This window comes from Bombina bombina, chromosome 9 (assembly GCF_027579735.1).
Source record: "Bombina bombina isolate aBomBom1 chromosome 9, aBomBom1.pri, whole genome shotgun sequence".
Lineage (NCBI taxonomy): Eukaryota > Metazoa > Chordata > Amphibia > Anura > Bombinatoridae > Bombina > Bombina bombina.
This window is the reverse complement of record NC_069507.1, coordinates 264248044-264272108: the sequence shown is the minus strand read 5'-3', so window position 1 is coordinate 264272108 and position 24065 is coordinate 264248044. Positions and strand designations below refer to the sequence as shown.

At 39.4% G+C, this 24065-nt stretch overlaps 1 protein-coding gene across 1 annotated transcript in view; it reads left to right on the top strand.

Moving 5' to 3' along the window:
- The window catches only part of LOC128640568 (scavenger receptor cysteine-rich type 1 protein M130-like), a 296798-nt gene that overhangs the window by 64994 nt on the left and 207739 nt on the right, over positions 1 to 24065 (top strand). The window contains exon 6 of the mRNA XM_053693039.1: positions 22553 to 22864. Coding sequence (XP_053549014.1) covers positions 22553 to 22864 — 312 coding nt within the window. The remainder of the gene's footprint in view (positions 1 to 22552; positions 22865 to 24065) is intronic.

The following is a 24065-nucleotide window of genomic DNA, read 5'->3' as shown; positions in this document are numbered from 1 at the left end:
CCATCTAGATAAGAGCCTTATCAGTCCCCCAAATCTCCTTGCATTCATGCCCCTCCAGACAGGCTGGCGCCCTCCAAAGAGTCCATTGTCTCATAGTGTCCAGCGATATAGTGATAGTGGTTCCAGGGTGATCCCGGGAGAGCGGCGGAACTTCCAGGGTGTTTTTGGAAAGCCCTTGGGCCCCAGCTGCTACAGTCCCAAAAATGACATGATCCATGGCTGGGGGCCAAAGCTATGGGTGATCAAACATACACCGTGAAAGGCTACTGGGGAGTGGGAGTTGTAGAGGGGGGTCTGGAACCCCCGGTTCCCAAGGGAGCTCCCTTCCGGCAATCACCCCATCTCTTGCCCTCCCCAAGGGGTACCAGCCCCCAAAAGAGCGGAGCTCTGGAACAAGGAGCAGCTGGAGCGACCTGGGGTAAAGGACACCGGACATTCGGGACAATGACCGGCAGTTTCAGGGGCCTGGGAGATCGCGTATGCTCTCAAAAGCCAAGATCTGCTGAGAAACAAGAGGGGGCTAAATAGAAGAGGGGGGTGGAGGTTTAACCCTTGCAGTCTGGTATCCGTGACAAACATTTTTTGAGGTAATTGTGCACATTTTTTTTGTCTTTTCATAATTAAGCAGCCTTTACACATTAAATCCCATATTGGCTTGTGTCATTGCTTGATGGTTCCATCTCTTTTTATAAGAAAACAAAAATGTAATGTTTACGTTTTATTAAACACAGTTGCATCCTGGTTTAATAGCCCATTACAAATATTACAGACATCACATTTTATTCTATAAAAGATATACACAACTTGTAAACATTTCAAACTTTCTTCATAAGTGCAATTAAATATATATTTTAGAAATGTAAATCACAAAATATGTGTTTTATTTGCACCTATGACATGGGCTGATATTATTTGTGATAATCCTGCATTTATATGCATAAGGGGAATATAGTGTCACTGGAGAAAAACAAACTGCATTGTTGTCTCATTTTGCTGAGATACCGTAGCTATGCATTATACTGTAAATATGTTCATAACACATTTTTTTAAATTTTGATTACTGTAAAAACATCTTTATTTTGGAGTGTTTTTGGTTTAGAAGAAAGAGTAACAGTACAATATATTATTAACCCAAAGAAAAGCAAGGCTGTGGCTTTTCCCAGTCACAATAGTGCATTGTGAAAGTTTTATCACAAAATAAAGATGTTTTTTTAAAAAAAAATAACTAATGAGCTGCTTCTTTCACACTGTACTGATTGTGTTTATAAAAACTGTATTGCACTGTACTGATTGTGTTTATAAAAACTGTATTGTACTGTACTGATTGTGTTTATAAAAACTGTATTGTACTGTACTGATTGTGTTTATAAAAACTGTATTGCACTGTACTGATTGTGTTTATAAAAACTGTATTGTACTGTACTGATTGTGTTTATAAAAACTGTATTGCACTGTACCGATTGTGTTTATAAAAACTGTATTGTACTGTATTGGTTGTGTTTATAAAAACTGTTTTGTACTGTACTGATTGTGTTTATAAAGACTGTATTACACTGCACTGATGGTGTTTATTAACACTGTATTGCACTGTAATAATTGTGTTTATAAAAACTGTACTGCACTGTACTGGTTATGTTTAAAAAAAACTATTGCACTGTACTGATAGTGTTTATAAACACTGTATTATACAGTACCGATTGTGTTTATTAAAACTGTATTGTACTGTATTGGTTGTGTTTATAAAAACTGTTTTGTACTGTACTGATTGTGTTTATAAAAACTGTATTGTACTGTATTGGTTGTGTTTATAAACCCTATATCTTAATGTACTGATTGTGTCTATAAAACAGTATTGTACTGTACTGATTGTGTTTATAAAAACTCTATTGCACTTCACTGATTGTGTTTATAAATATAAACTGTATTGTACTGTACTGATTGTGTTTATAAACACTGTATTGTAATGTACTAATTGTGTTTATAAAAACTGTATTGTACTGTACGGATTGTGTTTATAAACACTGTATTGTAATGTACTAATTGTGTTTATAAAAACTGTATTGTACTGTACTGATTGTGTTTATAAACACTGTATTGTAATGTACTAATTGTGTTTATAAAAACTGTATTGTACTGTACTGATTGTGTTTATAAACACTGTATTGTAATGTACTAATTGTGTTTTTAATAAACTGTATTGTACTGTACTGATTGTGTTTACTAAAACTGTATTGTACTGTACTGATTGTGTTTATAAAAACTGTATTATACTGTACTGATAGTCATTGTAATTATAAAAACTGTATTACACTGTACTGATTGTGTTTATAAATACTGTATTATACAGTACCGATTGTGTTTATTAAAACTGTATTGTACTGTATTGGTTGTGTTTATAAAAACTGTTTTGTACTGTACCGATTGTGTTTATAAAAACTGTATTGTACTGTACTGATAGTGTTTATAAACACTGTATTATACTGTATCGATTGTGTTTATAAAAACTGTATTGTACTGTATTAGTTGTGTTTATAAAAACAGTTTTGTACTGTACCGATTGTGTTTATAAAAACTGTATTGTACTGTATTGGTTGTGTTTATAAACCCTATATCTTAATGTACTGATTGTGTCTATAAAACAGTATTGTACTGTGCTGATTGTGTTTATAAAAACTCTATTGCACTGTACTGATTGTGTTTATAAAAACTGTATTATACTGTACTGATTGTGTTTATAAACACTGTATTGTAATGTACTAATTGTGTTTTTAATAAACTGTATTGTACTGTACTGATTGTGTTTACTAAAACTGTATTGTACTGTACTGATTGTGTTTATAAAAACTGTATTATACTGTACTGATACTCATTGTAATTATAAAAACTGTATTACACTGTACTGATTGTGTTTATAAAAACTGTATTGTACTGTACTGATTGTGTTTCTAAAAAATGTATTGCACTGTACTGATTGTGTTTATAAAAACTGTATTGTACTGTACTGATTGTGTTTATATAAACTGTATTACACTGTACTTATTGTGTTTATAAAAACGGTATTGTACTGTACTGATTGTGTTTAAAAAAAACTATTTTTCTGTACTGATTGTGTTTATAACAATGTATTGCACTGTACTGATTGTGTTTAGATAAAATGTATTGCACTGTACTGTTTGTGTTTATAAAAACTTTAGTGCACTGTATTGAGTGTGTTTATAAAACCTGTATTGATAGTAGATTTTATGAGTGGCGCTACCAAGCTGAGGGTGCGAATAAAAATTCCTTAAATAAGTCTGTATATATAGTAATTACCATGAATCACACTTTGAGTTAATATTCGGAGTATAATGTATATAGCTTAAAATTGGCTTATATATGTATAATAAATCACAATGAATGAATTGTATATAAATAAACAGATATTTATTCAGTTACCCAATACTGATTCATTGTTATATTAATGATAAACGATATATTGAAACATATAAATAGTAACAAGTTGTGGCCACAACTAATAAAGTTAAAAACAATTTCCCTAATAAACACAAACTTTCCAATAGAACATCACAAAATCCAATTCAAAACAAGGGACTATTTGGCCTACGTGGTATCTATAAATGTGGCAAAACAGGATGTGGCTCTTGTAAAATTATCAAATCGGGCACCAAAAATTTCAAATCCACAATTACTGGTGAGATTTTTCAAATTCCCATTTTTTTCAATTGTAATTCATCTTTTACTGTTTATCTTATGGAGTGCATATGTGGCCTCCAATATGTAGGCCGCACCTCCAGAAAACTGAGAAACAGATGGGGTGAACACCACCGCAACTGCAAAAATTCCAGAAAAAATAAAATCAAACACAGCATACCTAATCATTGTCTAACCAAACACAATGGAAATCTATATATTTTCAAATACATTCCCATTGATTTCATTCCCAAGAGCTCTGATTACAATAGGCTCATCAGGCTCAGACAGCGCGAAACATACTGGATCTATCGATTGAAGACTCTTCATCCCCAAGGGTTGAATGTCAACCTGGATTTAGCAGCCTTCAATTGATGGATCCTAACAGATTTTTCATATGTATTCCTATATATATATATATATATATATATATATATATATATATATACATCACATTTTAGATACACTCCACAAGTATATATAACACAAAATAATTCAGCACTAAATACAAATACATAGAACATTTATCATCAGCACCATCCAACACAGTATTCACCAGAATCCCATACCACCATTATCTCTTATATTACGCTCTCTTCATCTCAATCCAACAAAACACTATATACTAACTTACATTTTAATATTCTTTGCATTATTCAACACTATGCTCACACTATTTATAACGTAGTCTCTAATATTCATAGGCTAGATACACCCTTGGAACAATAAGGCAAAATCACACATCTAGACAGTGATCATATGATTTTGATTGATATTATCAACCAATGAGAAATTCACCTCATTTGTATAGTAACCTATAATGAGAAAAATTAGACATCATATGAATTAGAATCCTCCTACATTTTAGTTTAAATCTCAGATATTACAAATAAAAATCCGGACATAGATCATCAATTATCAAACAACTATTTACAAACAACATACATTACACATAGGAAGAAAGAAACCTTTGTTCAAAAACCCCCTTTTTTAATGAACAATCTGTTTTTTATACATACACACACCCCTTTTTGAGTTATTTTGTTTTCACTGCAACAAACTATTAAGTGAGGTCACATATGTGTCAATTTTTAATGAAAACAAAGTGATTATACTTTTTTACTTTTTTACTTTCACAATGCAACTAATAGGTTAAAAAGGTTTAGACTCCTACTTATATACAATTCTCATTTTAACTTTGTTACCTTTTTTAAATTTCCAATTTGTAACAGCTGGGAGCCTGATTTTGTTTCCACAGCTGAGCACACACAAATGTATTCCTATTGGATTAAACATCTGATGACAACTTCCTTTTTAGACACACAAATGTATTCCTATTGGATTAAACATCTGATGACAACTTCCTTTTTAGACACACAAATGTATTCCTATTGGATTAAACATCTGATGACAACTTCCTTTTTAAACACACAAATGTGTATAAATTGCCAACAATTGTTAATGATTGCATTCACTTTTTTTATCTGATGAAACGACCCAGTTGGGGTTGAGAAACGCGTCATAACATTAAAGCTATTATATATGAAGTTGTCTGTGTTGTGGTATTTCAATACTAACAGAACAACACACAGAAAGATTCTACCTTTACAGTATTTGAAGTCCAGCCACTAGGAAGCACACATCAAGCTGGAACCAGGACAAGCACCCTTGGAGCTTGGTTTCCACAGTGTACTAGCCACTGTTAAGTGCTAGCCTGCTTTCACGCACTGGTCACAGCACAGTGCTACACTATTTGGTAAGCATAATACTTACTTTTACCTGTACCTGCATTTCCAGACGGTATCACACTATTGTGGCGCCCTCTCTCTACTCTTTGTATCCCTAATAAAGGCAATACCGTAATTGATGCTAGATTCGCTTCGATAATTGCCTTATACCTAAAAAATAGTATGTGCAATAATTTTAAATACAATGTGCAAAGTGAAGGACAAAGACATTTTTGCTTGCCAATTTCCAATGTCGTTTAGAAAAATAAATAAAAAGTGACCAGTATATATATGGTATTTGCCAGCTTATAAAGTTTCAAATAAATAAAAAAATGTTCGTGTTGAACCCTGAATTAATCCTTTAAAGTGAGGTGTTGGTAATCCATTTAGTGTATAGTCTCTGGTTCAGTCCTAACAAACTTAGTGTGTCTGCTTATGCAGTGTGAGAAACTTAAAATGAACAGTCTCAGTTATGTGCAAATGAGCGGGTTTGTTACCCAGCTGTTAAGAAGATTGTGATGATTATTATAATCCGATAAGAACAATAATATGTATGCTGGTATTGAGATCTGGTTAGGACATATTAGTCTTCAGTGCGGCTTTATACTTCTGCTGTTAGACTTACCTGGCTGTGTTCCCTGACCAGCGTTAGTGCCGTACGCGGTGGAAATACTCACAGCTGCTTTACTGCCTTTAACAGCCTCAGTCCATATATTTACCGCTAGTTTATCTGTAGGTGCGGTTTGAATGCCGTTTCTTTAATCCTCCCGGTCACAAATCGTCCGGGTCTTTTGAGGTTGGTTTGTCAGTAAAAGTCTCAAAAACCTCAAAAGACCCGGATGATTCGTGACCGGGAGGATTAAAGAAACGGCATTCAAAATGCACCTACAGACAAGCTAGCGGTAAACATACGGACTGAGGCTGTTAAAGGCAGTGAAGCAGCTGTGAGTATTTCCACCGCGTACGGCACTAACGCTGGTCAGGGAACACAGCCAGGTAAGTCTAACAGCAGAAGTATAAAGCCGCACTGAAGACTAATATGTCCTAACCGGATCTCAATACCAGCATACACATTATTGTTCTTATCGGATTATAATATTTGCACATCATCACGATCTTCTTAACAGCTTGGTAACAAACCAGCTAATTTGCACATAACTGAGACTGTTCATTTTGTTTCTCACACTGCATAAGCAGACACACTATCGGCTAGATTTAGAGTTCTGCGGCCAAAGGGGTGCGTTAGCTACGCATGGTTTTTTTCCCCGCACCTTTTAAATACCGCTGGTATTTAGAGTTCACAGAATGGCTGCGTTAGGCTCCAAAAAAGGGAGCGTAGAGCATATTTACCGCCACTGCAACTCTAAATACCAGCATTGCTTACGGACGCGGCCAGCTTCAATCAGCCAATCAGATTCAAGTTCAATCCGATTGGCTGATTGGATCAGCCAATCGGATTGAACTCGCATTCTATTGGCTGTTCCGATCAGCCAATAGAATGCGAGTTCAATCCGATTGGCTGATTGGATCAGCCAATCGTATTGAACTTCAATCTAATTGGCTGATTGCATCATCCAATCAGATTTTTTCTACCTTAATTCCGATTGGCTGATAGAATCCTATCAGCCAATCGGAATTCGAGGGACGCCATCTTGGATGACGTCATTTAAAGGAACCTTCATTCGGCGAGTAGGCGTCGGCTGAAGAGGATGGATCCGCGTTGGCTGGGAAGAAGATGGCTCCGCTCTGCTCCGGATGGATGAAGATAGAAGATGCCGCTTGGATGAAGATGTCTGCCGGTCCGGATGTCCTCTTCTGCCCGGATAGGATGAAGACTTCTGCCGGTCTGGATGTCCTCTTCTGCCCCATCGGATGAAGACTTCGGCCCGGCTGGGTGAAGACGACTCAAGGTAGGGACATCTTCAGGGGGGTAGTGTTAGGTTTATTTAAAGGGAGTTTGGGTGGGTTAGAGTAGGAGTATGTGGGTGGTGGGTTTTAATGTTGGGGGGGTTGTATTTTTTTTTACAGGCAAAAGAGCTGATTACTTTGGGGCAAGACCCCGCAAAAGCCCTTTTAAGGGCTGGTAAAAGAGCTGATTACTTTTGTATTTTAGAATAGGGTAGGGAATTTTTTATTTTGGGGGGCTTTTTTATTTTATTAGGGGGCTTAAATTAGGTGTAATTAGTTTAAACTGCTTGTAATTCTTTTTTATTTTTTGTAATTTAGTGTTTGTTTTTTTGTATTATAAAATAGTTTATTTAATTGTATTTAATTGTAGGTAATTGTAGGTAATTTATTTAATTAATTTAATGATAGTGTAGTGTTAGGTTTAATTGTAACTTAGGTTAGGATTTATTTTACAGGTAATTTTGTAATTATTTTAACTAGGTAGCTATTAAATAGTTCTTAACTATTTAATAGATATTGTACCTAGTTAAAATAAATACAAAGTTGCCTGTAAAATAAATATAAATCCAAAAATAGCTACAATGTAACTATTAGTTATATTGTAGCTATATTAGGGTTTATTTTATAGGTAAGTATTTAGTTTTAAATAGGAATAATTTAGTTAATTTTAGGAATATTATTTAGTTTAATATAAATTATATTTATGTTAGGTTGGTGTTAGGGTTAGGGTTATGTTTAGGGGTTAATAACTTTATTATAGTAGCGGCGACGGTGCGGGCGGGAGATTAGGGGTTAATTATTGTAGGTAGGTGGTGGCGATGTTAGGGAGGGCAGATTAGGGGTTAATACTATTTATTCTAGTGTTTGCGAGGCGGGAGTGTGGCGGTTTAGGGGTAATACATTTATTATAGTGGCGGCGAGGTCCGGTCGGCAGATTAGGGGTTAATAAGTGTAGGTAAGGTAGCGGCCATTTTGGGGGGCAGATTAGGGGTTAATAAATATAATATAGGGGTCAGCGGTGGTAGGGGCAGCAGATTAGGGGTTCATAGAGATAATGTAGGTTGCGGCGGTGTTCGGAGCGGAAGATTAGGGGTTAATAATAATATGCAGGGGTCAGCAATAGTGGGGGGGGGGCAGATTATGGGTTAATATGTGTAAGGTTAGGGGTGTTTAGACTCAGGGTTTATGTTAGGGTGTTAGGTGCAGACTTAGAAAGTTTTTCCCCATAGGAAACAATGGGGCTGCGTTAGGAGCTGAACGCTGCTTTTTTGCAGGTGTTAGGTTTTTTTTCAGCCAGCTCAGCCCCATTGTTTCCTATGGGGATATCGTGCACAAGCACGTTTTCCCAGCTTACCACTACCATAAGCAACGCTGGTATTGAGAGTTGAAGTGGAGCTAAGTTAGGCTCAACGCTCCCTTTTTTGAGCCTAACGCAGCCCCTCAGACAACTCTAAATACCAGGGTTGTTGGAAGGGTGCGTTGGGAAAAAAAGCAGCGTTAGCTAAACGGGTCTTTACTGACAAAACTTTAAATCTAGCCGTTAGATTTTTTCTGAAAGGGATTCTGTTAGTTAAAATTATAATTCAATTAATGTTGTTTAGTGTTTTTTGTTTTTTTTACTCTTTTACAGCAGTTTAAGGATAATTTTTGTATTTTGTTTACTCAAACTTTACACCCAGCAGCTTCTCTGTACTGCACACTAATAATATAGTCTCACTTTCTGAACTCTCTGTAGCTCTGCTGTTTGTATGGATGAGTTGTTATTTGAAAAGAGTAAGCTAGACCAACAGCATGGTAATGTAAAGTGAAACCAAGCAGTTTAGAATGAGTTATAGCAAATATTCTCCATGGCTCCTGTAGCTATATTATTTCATGTAATCCAGTGATTCCTTAGGTGTATGTTGGACAACCCTGATGTAGACAACAAATAATAATTTATTAATGCTCCCATTCATATGTGCTGTTCTGTTTCAGATATTTAAAATAGATTGTAGACTATTAGCATTTGATAGTCACTTAAAATATTACTTAAAAATGCAGTGGTCCCTCTCCCTCCCCCCTTGTGTGTGTGTGTGTCTCTCTCTATCTATCCATCTCTCTCCTTATGTGTCATTCTCCCCCATGGTCTCTTTCTCTCTCTGTCTCTCTTCCTCCCCCTCTGACTCTCTCATCCCTTATGTGTCTCTCTAACCCTCTGTGTGTGATTGTGTCTCTCTCTCTTTCTCTAACCCTCTGTGTATGATTGTGCCTATCTCTCCATTTCTCTAACCCTCTGTGTGTGATTGTGTCTCTCTCTCTCTCTCTAACCCTCTGTGTGTGATTGTGTCTCTCTCTCTTTCTCTAACCCTCTGTGTATGATTGTGCCTATCTCTCTCTTTCTCTAACCCTCTGTGTGTGATTGTGTCTCTCTCTTTCTCTCTAACCCTCTGTGTGTGATTGTGTCTCTCTTTCTCTCTCTCTCTAACCCTCTGTGTGTGATTGTGTATCTCTTTCTCTCTCTCTAACCCTATGTTTGTGATTGTGTCTCTCTCTCTTTCTCTCTAACCCTCTATGTGTGATTGTGTCTCTCTCTTTCTCTCTAACCCTCTGTGTGTGATTGTGTCTCTCTCTCTCTTTCTCTCTAACCCTCTGTGTGTGATTGTGTCTCTCTCTCTTTCTCTCTAACCCTCTGTGTGTGATTGTGTCTCTCTCTCTTTCTCTCTAACCCTCTGTGTGTGATTGTGTCTCTCTCTCTTTCTCTCTAACCCTCTGTGTGTGATTGTGTCTCTCTCTCTTTCTCTCTAACCCTCTGTGTGTGATTGTGTCTCTCTCTCTTTCTCTGTAACCCTCTGTGTGTGATTGTGTCTCTCTCTCTTTCTAACCCTCTGTGTGTGATTGTGTCTCTCTCTCTTTCTAACCCTCTGTGTGTGATTGTGTCTCTCTCTTTTTCTAACCCTCTGTGTGCGATTGTGTCTCTCTTTCTCTAACCCTCTGTGTGTGATTGTGTCTCTCTCTCTTTCTAACCCTCTGTGTGTGATTGTGTCTCTCTTTCTCTAACCCTCTGTGTGTGATTGTGTCTCTCTTTCTCTCTCTCTCTGCCTCTAACCCTCTGTGTGTGATTGTGTCTCTCTTTCTCTCTCTCTCTCTCTCTCTCTCTCTCTAACCCTCTGTGTGTGATTGTGTCTCTCTCTCTCTCTCTTTCTCTCTCTCTCTCTCTCATTGTGTCTCTCTCTTTCTCTCTCTCGTTAACCCTCTGTGTGTGATTGTGTCTCTCTTTCTCTCTCTCTCTCTAACCCTCTGTGTGTGATTGCGTCTCTCTTTCTCTCTCTCTCTAACCCTCTGTGTGTGATTGTGTCTCTCTCTCTCTAACCCTCTGTGTGTATTTGTGTCTCTCTCTCTTTCTCTCTAACCCTCTGTGTGTGATTGTGTCTCTCTCTCTTTCTAACCCTCTGTGTGTGATTGTGTCTCTCTTTCTCTAACCCTCTGTGTGTGATTGTGTCTCTCTTTCTCTCTCTCTCTGCCTCTAACCCTCTGTGTGTGATTGTGTCTCTCTTTCTCTCTCTCTTTCTCTAACCCTCTGTGTGTGATTGTGTGTCTCTCTCTCTCTCTCTTTCTCTCTCTCTCATTGTGTCTCTCTCTTTCTCTCTCTCGTTAACCCTCTGTGTGTGATTGTGTCTCTCTTTCTCTCTCTCTCTAACCCTCTGTGTGTGATTGTGTCTCTCTTTCTCTCTCTCTCTCTCTAACCCTCTGTGTGTGATTGCGTCTCTCTTTCTCTCTCTCTCTCTAACCCTCTGTGTGTGATTGTGTCTCTCTCTCTCTAACCCCCTGTGTGTGATTGTGTCTCTTTCTCTCTCTTTCTCTCTAACCCTCTGTGTCTCTTTCCCTCTCCCCCCGTCTCTCTCTCCCTCTCCCCCTGAGTGCTTTTCTGTGTTTCTGTCTACCTTTTATTTATTTAATTAATGAATTGGTAGTGCCATATGATGGTGTGGCTTTATTTAAAGGGGTGGGGATGAAGACATTTTTATATTTACTGAATAATGAAGGAATCTATATGCATAATTTGCAGCATTAAAGTAAAAAGTATGTTTTAAACATATATTTTAATGGAAATAAAAGAGAGTCTATATCGGAAAGAATTCAGCTCTACAAAAAATACCAATAGTTTGTAAGTGATATTATATAAAATGTATCAAAAGTGTCAGTTATGTTGGTAACAGACAGTCTATATACGTCTCTGGATAATAGTGAAGAAAAGAGTCCTGGATTACCAAGATGTGATGCAAAAAAAAAAAGGCAATTGGAGTAATGATTATTTAGGTGTACAAGATCCTGGTAAATTTCACTTTTAGACACCCAAACTATATCATAAATAGTCAGTAGAAAAGGTGGTAGTCAAACTGCAGCCAAGGACTCTACACGACAAATGGTATTCTCTTACCAGAGGGTACCTCAATCATATGAGGTAATGTCTACGCGTGTGGTTGAAGTTTCTCCGGTCTGTTGTGGTTTCTCCTCCTTTCTTGGAAGAAATCCTGGTGGATGTCCTCTGTGCGGACTTGTGTATGGCACTTTCCCCCTTTGGCGATTTCCCGGTCTTTGGGGTTGTTAGCTTGGTGTCTCCCCGCAGTATGGTAGTTCAGTTCGGATCTTGGCTCTCACAGGATTCAATGTAATTTAAGCGAGGAAAAAAGAGAAATACATAGCGTGATACTATATAGGTAAAAAAATTATTATATTCAGAACTCAAATAGGAAATGCACTCACATAAAATGACCTCAATCAATATGAGGTAAGTAAAGATGTGTAGATATATTTTTATACACCTTACACAGGTGTTGCTTAGAGCAGGTGTTTCTTTCTTGTGATTGAGTAGTTGAGGCGTAAGATCTGCAGGTAAACAGGTCTCAAAAGTCTCTTAAAGTGTCCCCAAGAAGTCAATAAGAGTCATGTGGTGGTAGTGGCACAGCACGTATGTACAAAGTTAGTGGAACAATGGTGCCAGGATTCTGAGTGTATATACACACAGTCTGCTGCTGGGATGAATAAAGCAGCTGGTGGCTATAAAGTGCTGTGTGCTAGTAATAATTGGACCACAGAGGTTCTGCCCCTATTTATTAATAGGAACGAATGCAGCAGTATACAAGAAAGGACTTTGTAGAATTGAGGCATATAAGTGTTGCCAGCTCGGTGTAAAATAGCTGTAGAGTGTATACTATTTAGGCGTATCTGTATGGGAGATGTATGAACTGACAGTTTTATTTTGTCAGAATATATCCCCTCTTAAAGCCCGTGTGGCAACTATGTGTACCAGGCACTTGCAGTGTATAGAGCGAGGAGTGCATATAAAAAAGGGAAGTCAGTAACAGTATATTACTTATTAGGATAATACAGTAAATGTAGCGTGAAGCGTTGTGTGAAGGCACTCAGAAGTGCCACTGACAGGAGTCAGACAAAGCGTGCTGTTTGCTAATCTTAGACACGCCGCTTAGAAGGCATGTAGGTAAAAGGTTGGTAAGACAGCCGCTGAGGAAAAAAGAGCAAAGCCACACTCACTGAAAACGTTCCTTACGCGTTTCGAAGCGTTAGAGGTGCTTCTTCATCCCGGACCCCGCCGCCACCTACATTATACCTATTAACCCCTAATCTGCCACCCCCTATACCGCCGCCACCTACATAAAGTTATTAACCCCTATCCTGCCGCTCCCGGACCCCGCCGCAACTAAATAAATTGTTTAACCCCTAAACTGCCGCACCCGGAGCCCGCCGCCACCTACATTACATTTATTAACCCCTATCCTTCCCCCCCTACACCGCCGCCACCTACATTACATTTATTAACCCCTAATATGCCCCCCTACACCGCCGCCACTATATTAAATGAATTAACCCCTAAAACTAAGTCTAACCCTAACCCTAACACCCCCCTAACTTAAATATAATTTAAATACATCTAAATAAATTTAATATTACCTAAATTATTCCTTTTTAAATCTAAATACTTACCTATAAAATAAACCCTAAGATAGCTACAATATAACTAATAGTTACATTTGTATCTATCTTAGGGTTAATTTTTTATTTTACAGGCAACTTTGTATTTATTTTAACTAGGTACAATAGCTATTAAATAGTTAACTATTTAATATCTACCTAGCTAAAATAAATACAAAATTACCTGTAAAATAAATCCTAACCTAAGTTACAATTACGCCCAACACTACACTATCATTAAATTAATTAACTACAATTACCTAACATTAAATAAAATTAACTAAAATTAATTAAGGGCCTTTTGCGGGGCATTGCCCCAAAGTATCAGCTCTTTTACCTGAAAAAAAAGAAAGAAATACAAACCCCCGCAACATTAAAACCTGCCACCCACACACCCAACCCTACTCTAAAACCCACCCAAACCCCCCTTAAAAAAACCTAACACTACCCCTTTGATGATTACCCTACCTTGAGCCTTCTTCACCCAATCGGACCGAAATCATCATCCGATCCAGCCAGAAGTCTTCATCGAATCCGGGCAGAAGAGGTTCTCCAAGCGGCAGAAGTCTTCATTCAAGCAGCATCTTCTATCTTCATCCATCCGGAGCGGAGTGGGTCCATCTTCAATCCAGCCGACGCGGAGCCATCCTCTTCAAATGACGTCCTAACCTTGAATGACGGTTCCTTTAAATGACGTCATCCAAGATGGCATCCCTTGAATTCCGATTGGCTGATAGGATTCTATCAGCCAATCGCAATTAAGGTAGGAAATCCGATTGGTTGATCCAATCAGCCAATAGGATTGACCTCACATTCTATTGGCTGTTCCGATGAAGACTTCTGGTCGGATCGGATGAAGATTTTTGCCCGGCTGGGTGAAGACGGCTCAAGGTAGGGTGATCTTCAAGGGGGTAATGCTAGGTTTTTTTAAGGGGGGTTTGGGTGGGTTTTAGAGTAGGGTTGGGTGTGTGGGTGGTGGGTTTTAATGTTGGGGGGGTTGTATTTCTTTTCTTTTTTTTTAGGTAAAAGAGCTGATTACTTTGGGGCAATGCCCCACAAAAGGCCCTTTTAAGGGCTATTTGTAATTTAGTTTAGGGTAGGGAATTTTATTATTTTGGGAGGCTTTTTTTATTTTATTAGGGGGCTTAGATTAGGTGTAATTAGTTTAAACTTCTTGTAATTTTTTTTTCCCTGTAATTTAGTGGATTTTTTTGTACTTTAGTTAATTTTAGTTAATTTTATTTAATGTTAGGTAATTGTAGTTAATTTAATTTATTTAATTATAGTATAGTGTTAGGTGTAATTGTAACTTAGGTTAGGATTTATTTTACAGGTAATTTTGTATTTATTTTAGCTAGGGAGTTATTAAATAGTTAATAACTATTTAATAACTATTGTACCTAGTTAAAATAAATACAAAGTTGCCTGTAAAATAAAAATAAACCCTAAGCTAGCTACAATGTAACTATTAGTTATATTGTAGCTATCTTAGGGTTTATTTTATAGGTAAGTATTTAGTTTTAAATAGGAATAATTTAGTTATTAAGAGTAATTTTATTTAGATTTATTTAAATTATATTTAAGTTAGGGGGGGTTAGGGTTAGACTTAGGTTTAGGGTTTAATAACTTTAATATAGTGGCGGCGGTGTAGGGGGGCAGGATAGGGGTTAATATGTATAATGTAGGTGGCGGCGTGGTCCGTGAGTGGCAGTTTAGGGGTTAAACAATTTATTTAGTTGCGGCGGGGTCCGGGAGTGGCGGTTTAGGGGTTAATACGTATAATGTAGGTGGCGGCGGTGTGGGGGGGGCAGATTAGGGGTGTTTAGACTTGGGGTACATGTTAGGTGCAGACATTTCCCATAGGAATCAATGGGATATCGGGCAGCAGCAAACATGAGCTTTCGCTGCTGTCAGACTCCCATTGATTTTCTGGAGGCGGCGGATTGAAAATCAGGTACGCTGGGCCGGAATAGTGGCGAGCGTACCTGGTTGTTCTTTGATAACTTCCAAAAGTAGTCAGATTGTGCCGAACGTAACCATCGATCTGAGTCTGGTGGATCGTATGTTACGTCACTATATTCTACTTTTGCCGGTCTGTAGGGCTTGATCAGTATGGCGAATCAGCCTCACCACAAATACGCTGTGGAATTCCAGCGTATTTGCGGTTGACGGCTTGATAAATAGAGACCACAGTCAAAATATTATGTTATATACATGTACAGTATATTTTACCTCTTAATAAAGATGACTTGAAAATAAAAAAATAAAAAATAAACCACAGTGCAGGCATTTAACCTGCTTATTGCCAGTAAAACAGTGTAGGATTTAATTTCAATCTCTTCATTAACATAAACAGAGCAGGAATTAAACACACTTTTTGTCATTAACTATCTTATTGCCAATAAATCTTAGAGCTCGCATTTAACCTTTTATTGCCAATATTAAAGAAAGAAGAAGTTTAAACCACATGAGTGCATTTACATTGTCCAGTAGGAAACCAAAATGCCCTTGAAACCATAAATTTGTATTGCTTTTCTATAAAAAAACATAATTTATGCTTACCTGATAAATTTATTTCTCTTGTGGTGTATCCAGTCCACGGATCATCCATTACTTGTGGGATATTCTCCTTCCCAACAGGAAGTTGCAAGAGGATCACCCACAGCAGAGCTGCTATATAGCTCCTCCCCTAACTGCCATATCCAGTCATTCGACTGAAACAAGCCGAGAAAGGAGAAACCATAGGGTGCAGTGGTGACTGTAGTTTAAATTAAAATTTAGACCTGCCTTAAAAAGACAGGGCGGGCCGTGGACTGGATACACCACAAGAGAAATAAATTTATCAGGTAAGCATAAATTATGTTTTCTCTTGTAAGGTGTATCCAGTCCACGGATCATCCATTACTTGTGGGATACCAATACCAAAGCTAAAGTACACGGATGAAGGGAGGGACAAGGCAGGCTTAAATGGAAGGAACCACTGCCTGTAGAACCTGTCTCCCAAAAATAGCCTCCGAAGAAGCAAAAGTATAAAATTTGTAAAATTTTGAAAAGGTATGAAGCGAAGACCAAGTCGCCCCCTTGCAAATCTGTTCAACAGAAGCCTCATTTTTAAAGGCCCAGATGGAAGCCACAGCTCTAGTAGAATGAGCTGTAATCCTTTCAGGGGGCTGCTGTCCAGCAGTCTCATAGGCTAAGCGTATTACGCTCCGAAGCCAAAAAGAAAGAGAGGTTGCCGAAGCTTTTTGACCTCTCCTCTGTCCAGAGTAAACAACAAACAGTGTAGATGTTTGGCGAAAATCTTTAGTAGCTTGTAAGTAAACTTCAAAGCACGGACCACGTCCAGATTATGTAAAAGGCGTTCCTTCTTTGAAGAAGGATTAGGACACAATGATGGAACAACAATCTCTTGATTGATATTCTTGTTAGTAACTACCTTAGGTAAAAACACAGGTTTTGTACGCAGAACTACTTTATCTGAATGGAAAATCAGATAAGGAGAATCACATTGTAAGGCAGATAACTCAGAGACTCTCCGAGCTGAGGAAATAGCCATCAAAAACAGAACTTTCCAAGATAAAAGTTTGATATCAATGGAATGAAGGGGTTCAAACGGAACCCCTTGAAGAACTTTAAGAACCAAGTTTAAGCTCCATGGGGGAGCAACAGGTTTAAACACAGGCTTAATTCTAACCAAAGCCTGACAAAAAGCTTGAACGTCTGGAACTTCTGCCAGACGCTTGTGCAAAAGAATAGACAGAGCAGAAATCTATCCCTTTAAAGAACTAGCTGATAATCCTTTTTCCAAACCCTCTTGGAGAAAGGACAATATCTTAGGAATCCTAACCTTACTCCATGAGTAATTCTTGGATTCACACCAATAAAGGTATTTACGCCATATCTTATGGTAGATTTTCCTGGTGACAGGCTTTCTTGCCTGTAGAAGGGTATCAATGACTGACTCGGAGAAGCCACGCTTTGATAACATCAAGCATTCAATCTCCATGCAGTCACTCTCAGAGAAATTAGATTTGGATGATTGAAAGGACCTTGTAGTAGAAGGTCTTGTCTCAGAGGCAGGGTCCATGGTGGAAAGAATGACATGTCCACTAGGTCTGCATACCAGGTCCTGCATGGCCACGCAGGCGCTATCAAGATCACCAATGCTCTCTCCTGTTTGATTTTGGCAATCAGTCGAGGGAGCAGAGGAAACGGTGGAAACACATAAGCCAGGTTGAAGAACCAAGGCGCTGCTAGAGCATCTATCAGTGCCGCTTCTGGGTCCCTGGACCTGGATCCGTAACAAGGAAGCTTGGCGTTCTGGCGAGACGCCATGAGATCCAGTTCTGGTTTGCCCCAACGATGAACCAATTGAGCAAACACCTCCGGATGGAGTTCCCACTCCCCCGGATGAAAAGTTTGATGATTTAGAAAATCCGCCTCCCAGTTCTCTACACCTGGTATATGGATTGCTGATAGGTGGCAAGAGTGAGTCTCTGCCCAGCGAATTATCTTGGAGACTTCTAACATCGCTAGGGAACTCCTGGTTTCCCCTTGATGGTTGATGTAAGCCACAGTCGTGATGTTGTCCGACTGAAATCTGATGAACCTCAGGGTTGCTAACTGAGGCCAAGCTAGAAGAGCATTGAATATTGCTCTTAACTCCAGAATATTTATTGGGAGGAGTTTGTCATCCTGAGTCCACAATCCCTGAGCCTTCAGGGAATTCTAGACTGCACCCCAACCTAGAAGGCTGGCATCTGTTGTTACAATTGTCCAATCTGGCCTGCGAAAGGTCATACCTTTGGACAGATGGACCCGAGATAGCCACCAGAGAAGAGAATCTCTGGTCTCTTGATCCAGATTTAGCAGCGGGGACAAATCTGTGTAATCCCCATTCCACTGACTGAGCATGCATAGTTGCAGTGGTCTGAGATGTAGTCGCGCAAATGGCACTATGTCCATCGCCGCTACCATCAAGCCGATTACTTCCATACACTGAGCCACCGAAGGGCGCGGAATAGAATGAAGAACACGGCAAGATTTTAGAAGCTTTGATAACCTGGATTCTGTCAGGTAAATCTTCATTTTTACAGAATCTATCAGAGTCCCTAGGAAGGAGACTCTTGTGAGTGGGGATAGAGAACTCTTTTCCTCGTTCACCTTCCACCCATGTGACCTGAGAAATGCCAGAACTATGTCCGTATGTGACTTGGCAATCTGAAAGCTTGACGCCTGTATCAGGATGTCGTCCAGATAAGGGGCCACTGATATACCTCGCGGTCTTAGGACCGCCAGAAGCAATCCCAGAACCTTTGTAAAGATTCTTGGAGTTGTAGCTAACCCGAAGGGAAGAGCCACAAATTGGTAATGCCTGTCCAGAAAGGCAAACCTTAGGAACCGATGATGATCTTTGTGAATCGGTATGTGAAGGTAAGCATCCTTCAAATCCACTGTGGTCATGTACTGACCCTCCTGGATCATAGGTAGGATGGTCCGAATAGTTTCCATTTTGAAAGATGGAACTCTGAGGAATTTGTTTAAGATCTTTAGATCCAAAATGGGTCTGAAGGTTCCCTCTTTTTTGGAACCACAAACAGATTTGAATAAAAACCCTGTCCCTGTTCCGACTGTGGAACTGGACAGATCACTCCCATAACTAGGAGGTCTTGCACACAGCGTAAGAATGCCTCTTTCTTTATTTGGTTTACAGATAATCTCGAAAGGTGAAATCTCCCTTGAGGAGGGGAAGCTTTGAAGTCCAGAAGATATCCCTGAGATATGATCTCCAACGCCCAGGGATCCTGAACATCTCTTGCCCACGCCTGGGCGAAGAGAGAAAGTCTGCCCCTACTAGATCCGTTACCGGATAAGGGGCCGTTCCTTCATGCTGTCTTAGAGGCAGCAGCAGGCTTTCTGACCTGCTTGTCTTTGTTCCAGGACTGGTTAGGTTTCCAGCCCGGCTTGGATTGAGCAAAAGTTCCCTCTTGTCTTGTAGCAGAGGAAGTTGATGCTGCACCTGCCTTGAAGTTTCGAAAGGCACGAAAATTAGACTGTTTGGCCTTTGATTTGGCCCTGTCTTGAGGAAGGGTATGACCCTTACCTCCAGTAATGTCAGCAATAATTTCCTTCAAACCAGGCCCGAATAGGGTCTGCCCCTTGAAGGGAATGTTAAGTAATTTAGACTGTGAAGTCACGTCAGCTGACCAAGATTTAAGCCATAGCGCCCTACGCGCCTGGATGGCGAATCCAGAATTCTTAGCCGTTAGTTTAGTCAAATGAACAATGGCGTCAGAAACAAAAGAATTAGCTAGCTTAAGTGTTCTAAGCTTGTCAAGTATTTCAGTCAATGGAGTAGCTGTCTGAAAGGCCTCTTCCAGAGACTCAAACCAGAACGCCGCAGCAGCAGTGACAGGCGCAATGCATGCAAGGGGCTGCAGGATAAAACCTTGTTGAATAAACATTTTCTTAAGGTAACCTTCTAATTTTGTATCCATTGGATCTGAAAAAGCACAACTGTCCTTGACAGGGATAGTGGTACGCTTTGCTAAAGTAGAAACTGCTCCCTCCACCTTAGGGACCGTCTGCCATAAGTCCCGTGTGGTGGCGTCTATTGGAAACATTTTTCTAAAAATAGGAGGGGGGGAAAACGGCACACCGGGTCTATCCCACTCCTTATTAATGATTTCTGTAAACCTTTTAGGTATTGGAAAAACATCAGTACACACCGGCACTGCATAGTATTTATCCAGTCTACACAATTTCTCTGGTACTGCAATTGTGTCACAGTCATTCAGAGCAGCTAACACCTCCCCAAGCAATACACGGAGGTTCTCAAGCTTATATTTAAAAGTAGAAATATCTGAATCAGGTTTCCCCGAATCAGAAATGTCACCCACAGACTGAAGCTCTCCTTCCTCAGCTTCTGCATATTGTGACGCAGTATCAGACATGGGCCTTAAGGCATCTGCGCGCTCTGTACTACGTCTAACCCCAGAGCTATCGCGCTTTTCTCTGAATTCCGGCAGTCTGGCTAATACCGCTGACAGGGTATTATCCATGATTGCCGCCATGTCCTGCAAAGTAATCGCTATGGGCGTCTTTGATGTACTTGGCGCCATTTTAGCGTGAGTCCCTTGAGCGGGAGTCAAAGGGTCTGACACGTGGGGAGAGTTAGTCGGCATAACTTCCCCCTCGCCAGAATCCTCTGGTGATAAATTTTTTAAAGATAAAAGCTGATCTTTATTGTTTAAAGTGAAATCAATACATTTAGTACACATTCTCATATGGGGTTCCACCATGGCTTTTAAACATAATGAACAAGGAGTTTCCTCTATGTCAGACATGTTTATACAGACTAGCAATGAGACTAGCAAGCTTGGAAAACACTTTACATCAAGTTAAACAAGCAATATAAAAAACGTTACTGTGCCTTTAAGGGAAACAAATTTTGCTAAAATTTGAAATAACAGTGAAAAAAGGCAGTTAAACTAACAAAATTTTTACAGTGTATGTAACAAGTTAGCAGAGCATTGCACCCACTTGCAAATGGATGATTATCCCCTTAATACAAAAAACGGATTAACAAATTGAAAAAAAAAACAAAAAAACGTTTTTTAAACAGTCACAACAACTGCCACAGCTCCACTGTGGCTTTACCTTCCTCAATATATGACCTTTGAAGCCTTTTGAGCCCTTCAGAGATGTCCTAAAGCATGCAGGGGACTGCTGAGGGAAGCTGAATGTCTCTGTCTGTAATTTTAACTGCGCAAAAAAAGCGCTAAAATAGGCCCCTCCCACTCATATTACAACAGTGGAAAGACTCAGGAAACTGTTTATAGGCAAAAATAAAGCCAGCCATGTGGAAAAAACTAGGCCCCAATAAGTTTTATCACCAAAGCATATATAAAAACGATTAAACATGCCAGCAAACGTTTTATATTGCACATTAATAAGAGTATATACCTCTGATAGCAAGCCTGATACTAGTCGCTATTAAATCACTGTATTTAGGCTTAACTTACATTAATCCGGTATCAGCAGCTTTTTTCTAGCAAATTCCATCCCTAGAAAAACTTAAACTGCACATACCTTATTGCAGGATAACCTGCATGCCATTCTCCCTCTGAAGTTACCTCACTCCTCAGACATATGTGAGAACAGCAGTGGATCTTAGTTACTTCTGCTAAGATCATAGAAAAACGCAGGCAGATTCTTCTTCTAAATGCTGCCTGAGATAAAATAGTACAACTCCGGTACCATTTAAAAACAATAAACTTTTGATTGAAGAAAAAACTAACTATATTACACCACTTTCCTCTTACTACCTCCTGCTATGTTGAGAGTTTGCAAGAGAATGACTGGATATGGCAGTTAGGGGAGGAGCTATATAGCAGCTCTGCTGTGGGTGATCCTCTTGCAACTTCCTGTTGGGAAGGAGAATATCCCACAAGTAATGGATGATCCGTGGACTGGATACACCTTACAAGAGAAATGAACAATTTAAAGTGTCTAGTGAAATGAGCTTGCATAGATCAAATCTGATTTTTTTTTAGAATACAGACTTTGTATAACTTCCTCTATAGCACAGAGAGAAAGCACATTCTATTCTCAGTAACCAACACGTTTCCCCTCGACAGATACAATATGATATTTTTTGTGCTGTATATTGTTACATCATTTCTCAATATGCCCCTTATGCACAGTTTGTATCCTCCCTCTACTCATTTTGAGTAATGTTGTACATAATGGGGCTCATTTATCAAGCTCCGGAGGGAGCTTGAGGGCCTGCGATTTCCGGTGAGCCTGCAGGCTCGCCAGAAAAAGCAGTTATGAAGCAGCGGTCTAAAGACTGCTGCTCCATAACCTGTCCGCCTGCTCTGAGCAGGCGGACACACATCGCTGAAGATCAACACGATTGAGTATGATCGGGTTGATTGACACCCCCTGCTGGTGGCCAATTGGCCACAAATCTGCAGGGGGCGGCGTTGCACCAGCAGCTCACAAGAGCTGCTGGTGCAATGCTGAATACGGAGAGTGCATTGCTCTCCACATTCAGCGAGGTCTGGCGGACCTGATCCACACTATTGGATCAGGTCCGCCAGACCTTTGATAAATATCCCCCTATGTCATGACCTTGAAATGTTTATGATTATTTATGATGACAAATTGTGTAGCCATTGGTTTACATATCATTATTGATCATTTTCTTTTATTAGGAAATTCATTATCAACCCATAACCTTGTTTGTTTTGCAGATCTCATAGAACCAAAACTGATAAAGGGAACTAGCGGCTGTTCCGGAATTCTTGAAATGAAATATGGTGAAAATGTGGGTTTTGCCTGTGACTCGGATGTTGACACAAAGGCAGCCATGGTTATCTGCAGGGAGCTTGGATGTGGACCTTTTGTTGCAATACGATCAGGTCCCTATATCACACAAACAAAACAAATCTGGCCAGGGGAAATTAAGTGCATCGGGAATGAGACTAGTATGTTGCATTGTCAGACAAATAAGAAAGAAAAGGAAAATTGCAGTAACCAGAAGCATCCATACATCCACTGCCTAGGTATGAGTACTTAGATAAGACAATATTTTCATGATGTGATATGAAGGTGAGACGTGTATTTGTGGCAGAAACATCTCAACATTTACTGAATGTAAGAACATGTTTGTTTTTTTATAGAAAGACCTAGCTGTCACACTCTAGTATTGATGATATAACTTTCTCCAAACTTTAATTATAGTCATTTACCCAACGTTTACAAAGCCCAGGAATCAGAGATTATCTGGTGTGAAGATGACATAACAATTTAGAAAGTGACATTACATCCTTTTTATAGGGGCCAATTTATCAATGTCTGTCCAACATGATACGCTGTAGCGAATCATGTCTGACAGACATCCCTGAATGCCGACAGCATACGCTGTCAGCATTTAACATTGCATAAGCAGTTCACCAGAACTGCTTGTGCAATGTGACCCCCTGCAGATTCGAGGCCAATTGGCCGCTAGCAGAGGGTGTCAATCAGCCCGATCGTATAGGATCAGGCGGATTGCAGGCTGCAGCTTCTGAGGCGGCGGACAAGTTATGGAGCAGCGGACTTAAGACCGCTGCTTCATAACTGCTGTTTCCGGCGGGCCTGAAGGTTTATGCGGAAACAGGGGCATCAAGCTCCATTCAGAGCTTGATAATTCGGCCCCATAGATACATATCTCTTTCATAGAAACCAACCTCCCATTTCTCCTCTTTAAGTTTTCTAGACTTATAGAAGAGGTTATCTTGTAGTGCTGCAAAATCCAGTGAATTAGGTATCATTTTGCATTTCATTTCTCTTTGTCTAGTGGATTGATTAGAATTATAGCCTTACTGAATGTTTAAAAAACACAAACCACCTTCTCAATTCCCTTCCTATTTTTTTGACACCAGCATACTTTTATTATCTCATCGATTTCAACAATGTTATCCCTGCTCAGTGTGCATTATCTGCTCATGAGATAGAATTCCAATCAAACTAGACAAAGAGGATGGTTAATAATTGTGATAGAGTATGTAGGGGGGAAAGAGTATGGTTGATTGTATGTTCTATGCTAAGGGCTAGAACATATGAGCCATATATGTGAGAGAAAGCAGGTAAAAAGGAGGGCTTGTGATATACTTAAGATAGATTAGTTTGGTACTGCAGAGTAAAATACTGTGATTAGTCAGTCTATGCAGTGACATATTTAGGTTTTGTGCTGCCCTAGGCACTCAGAATCCTGCTCCCCCC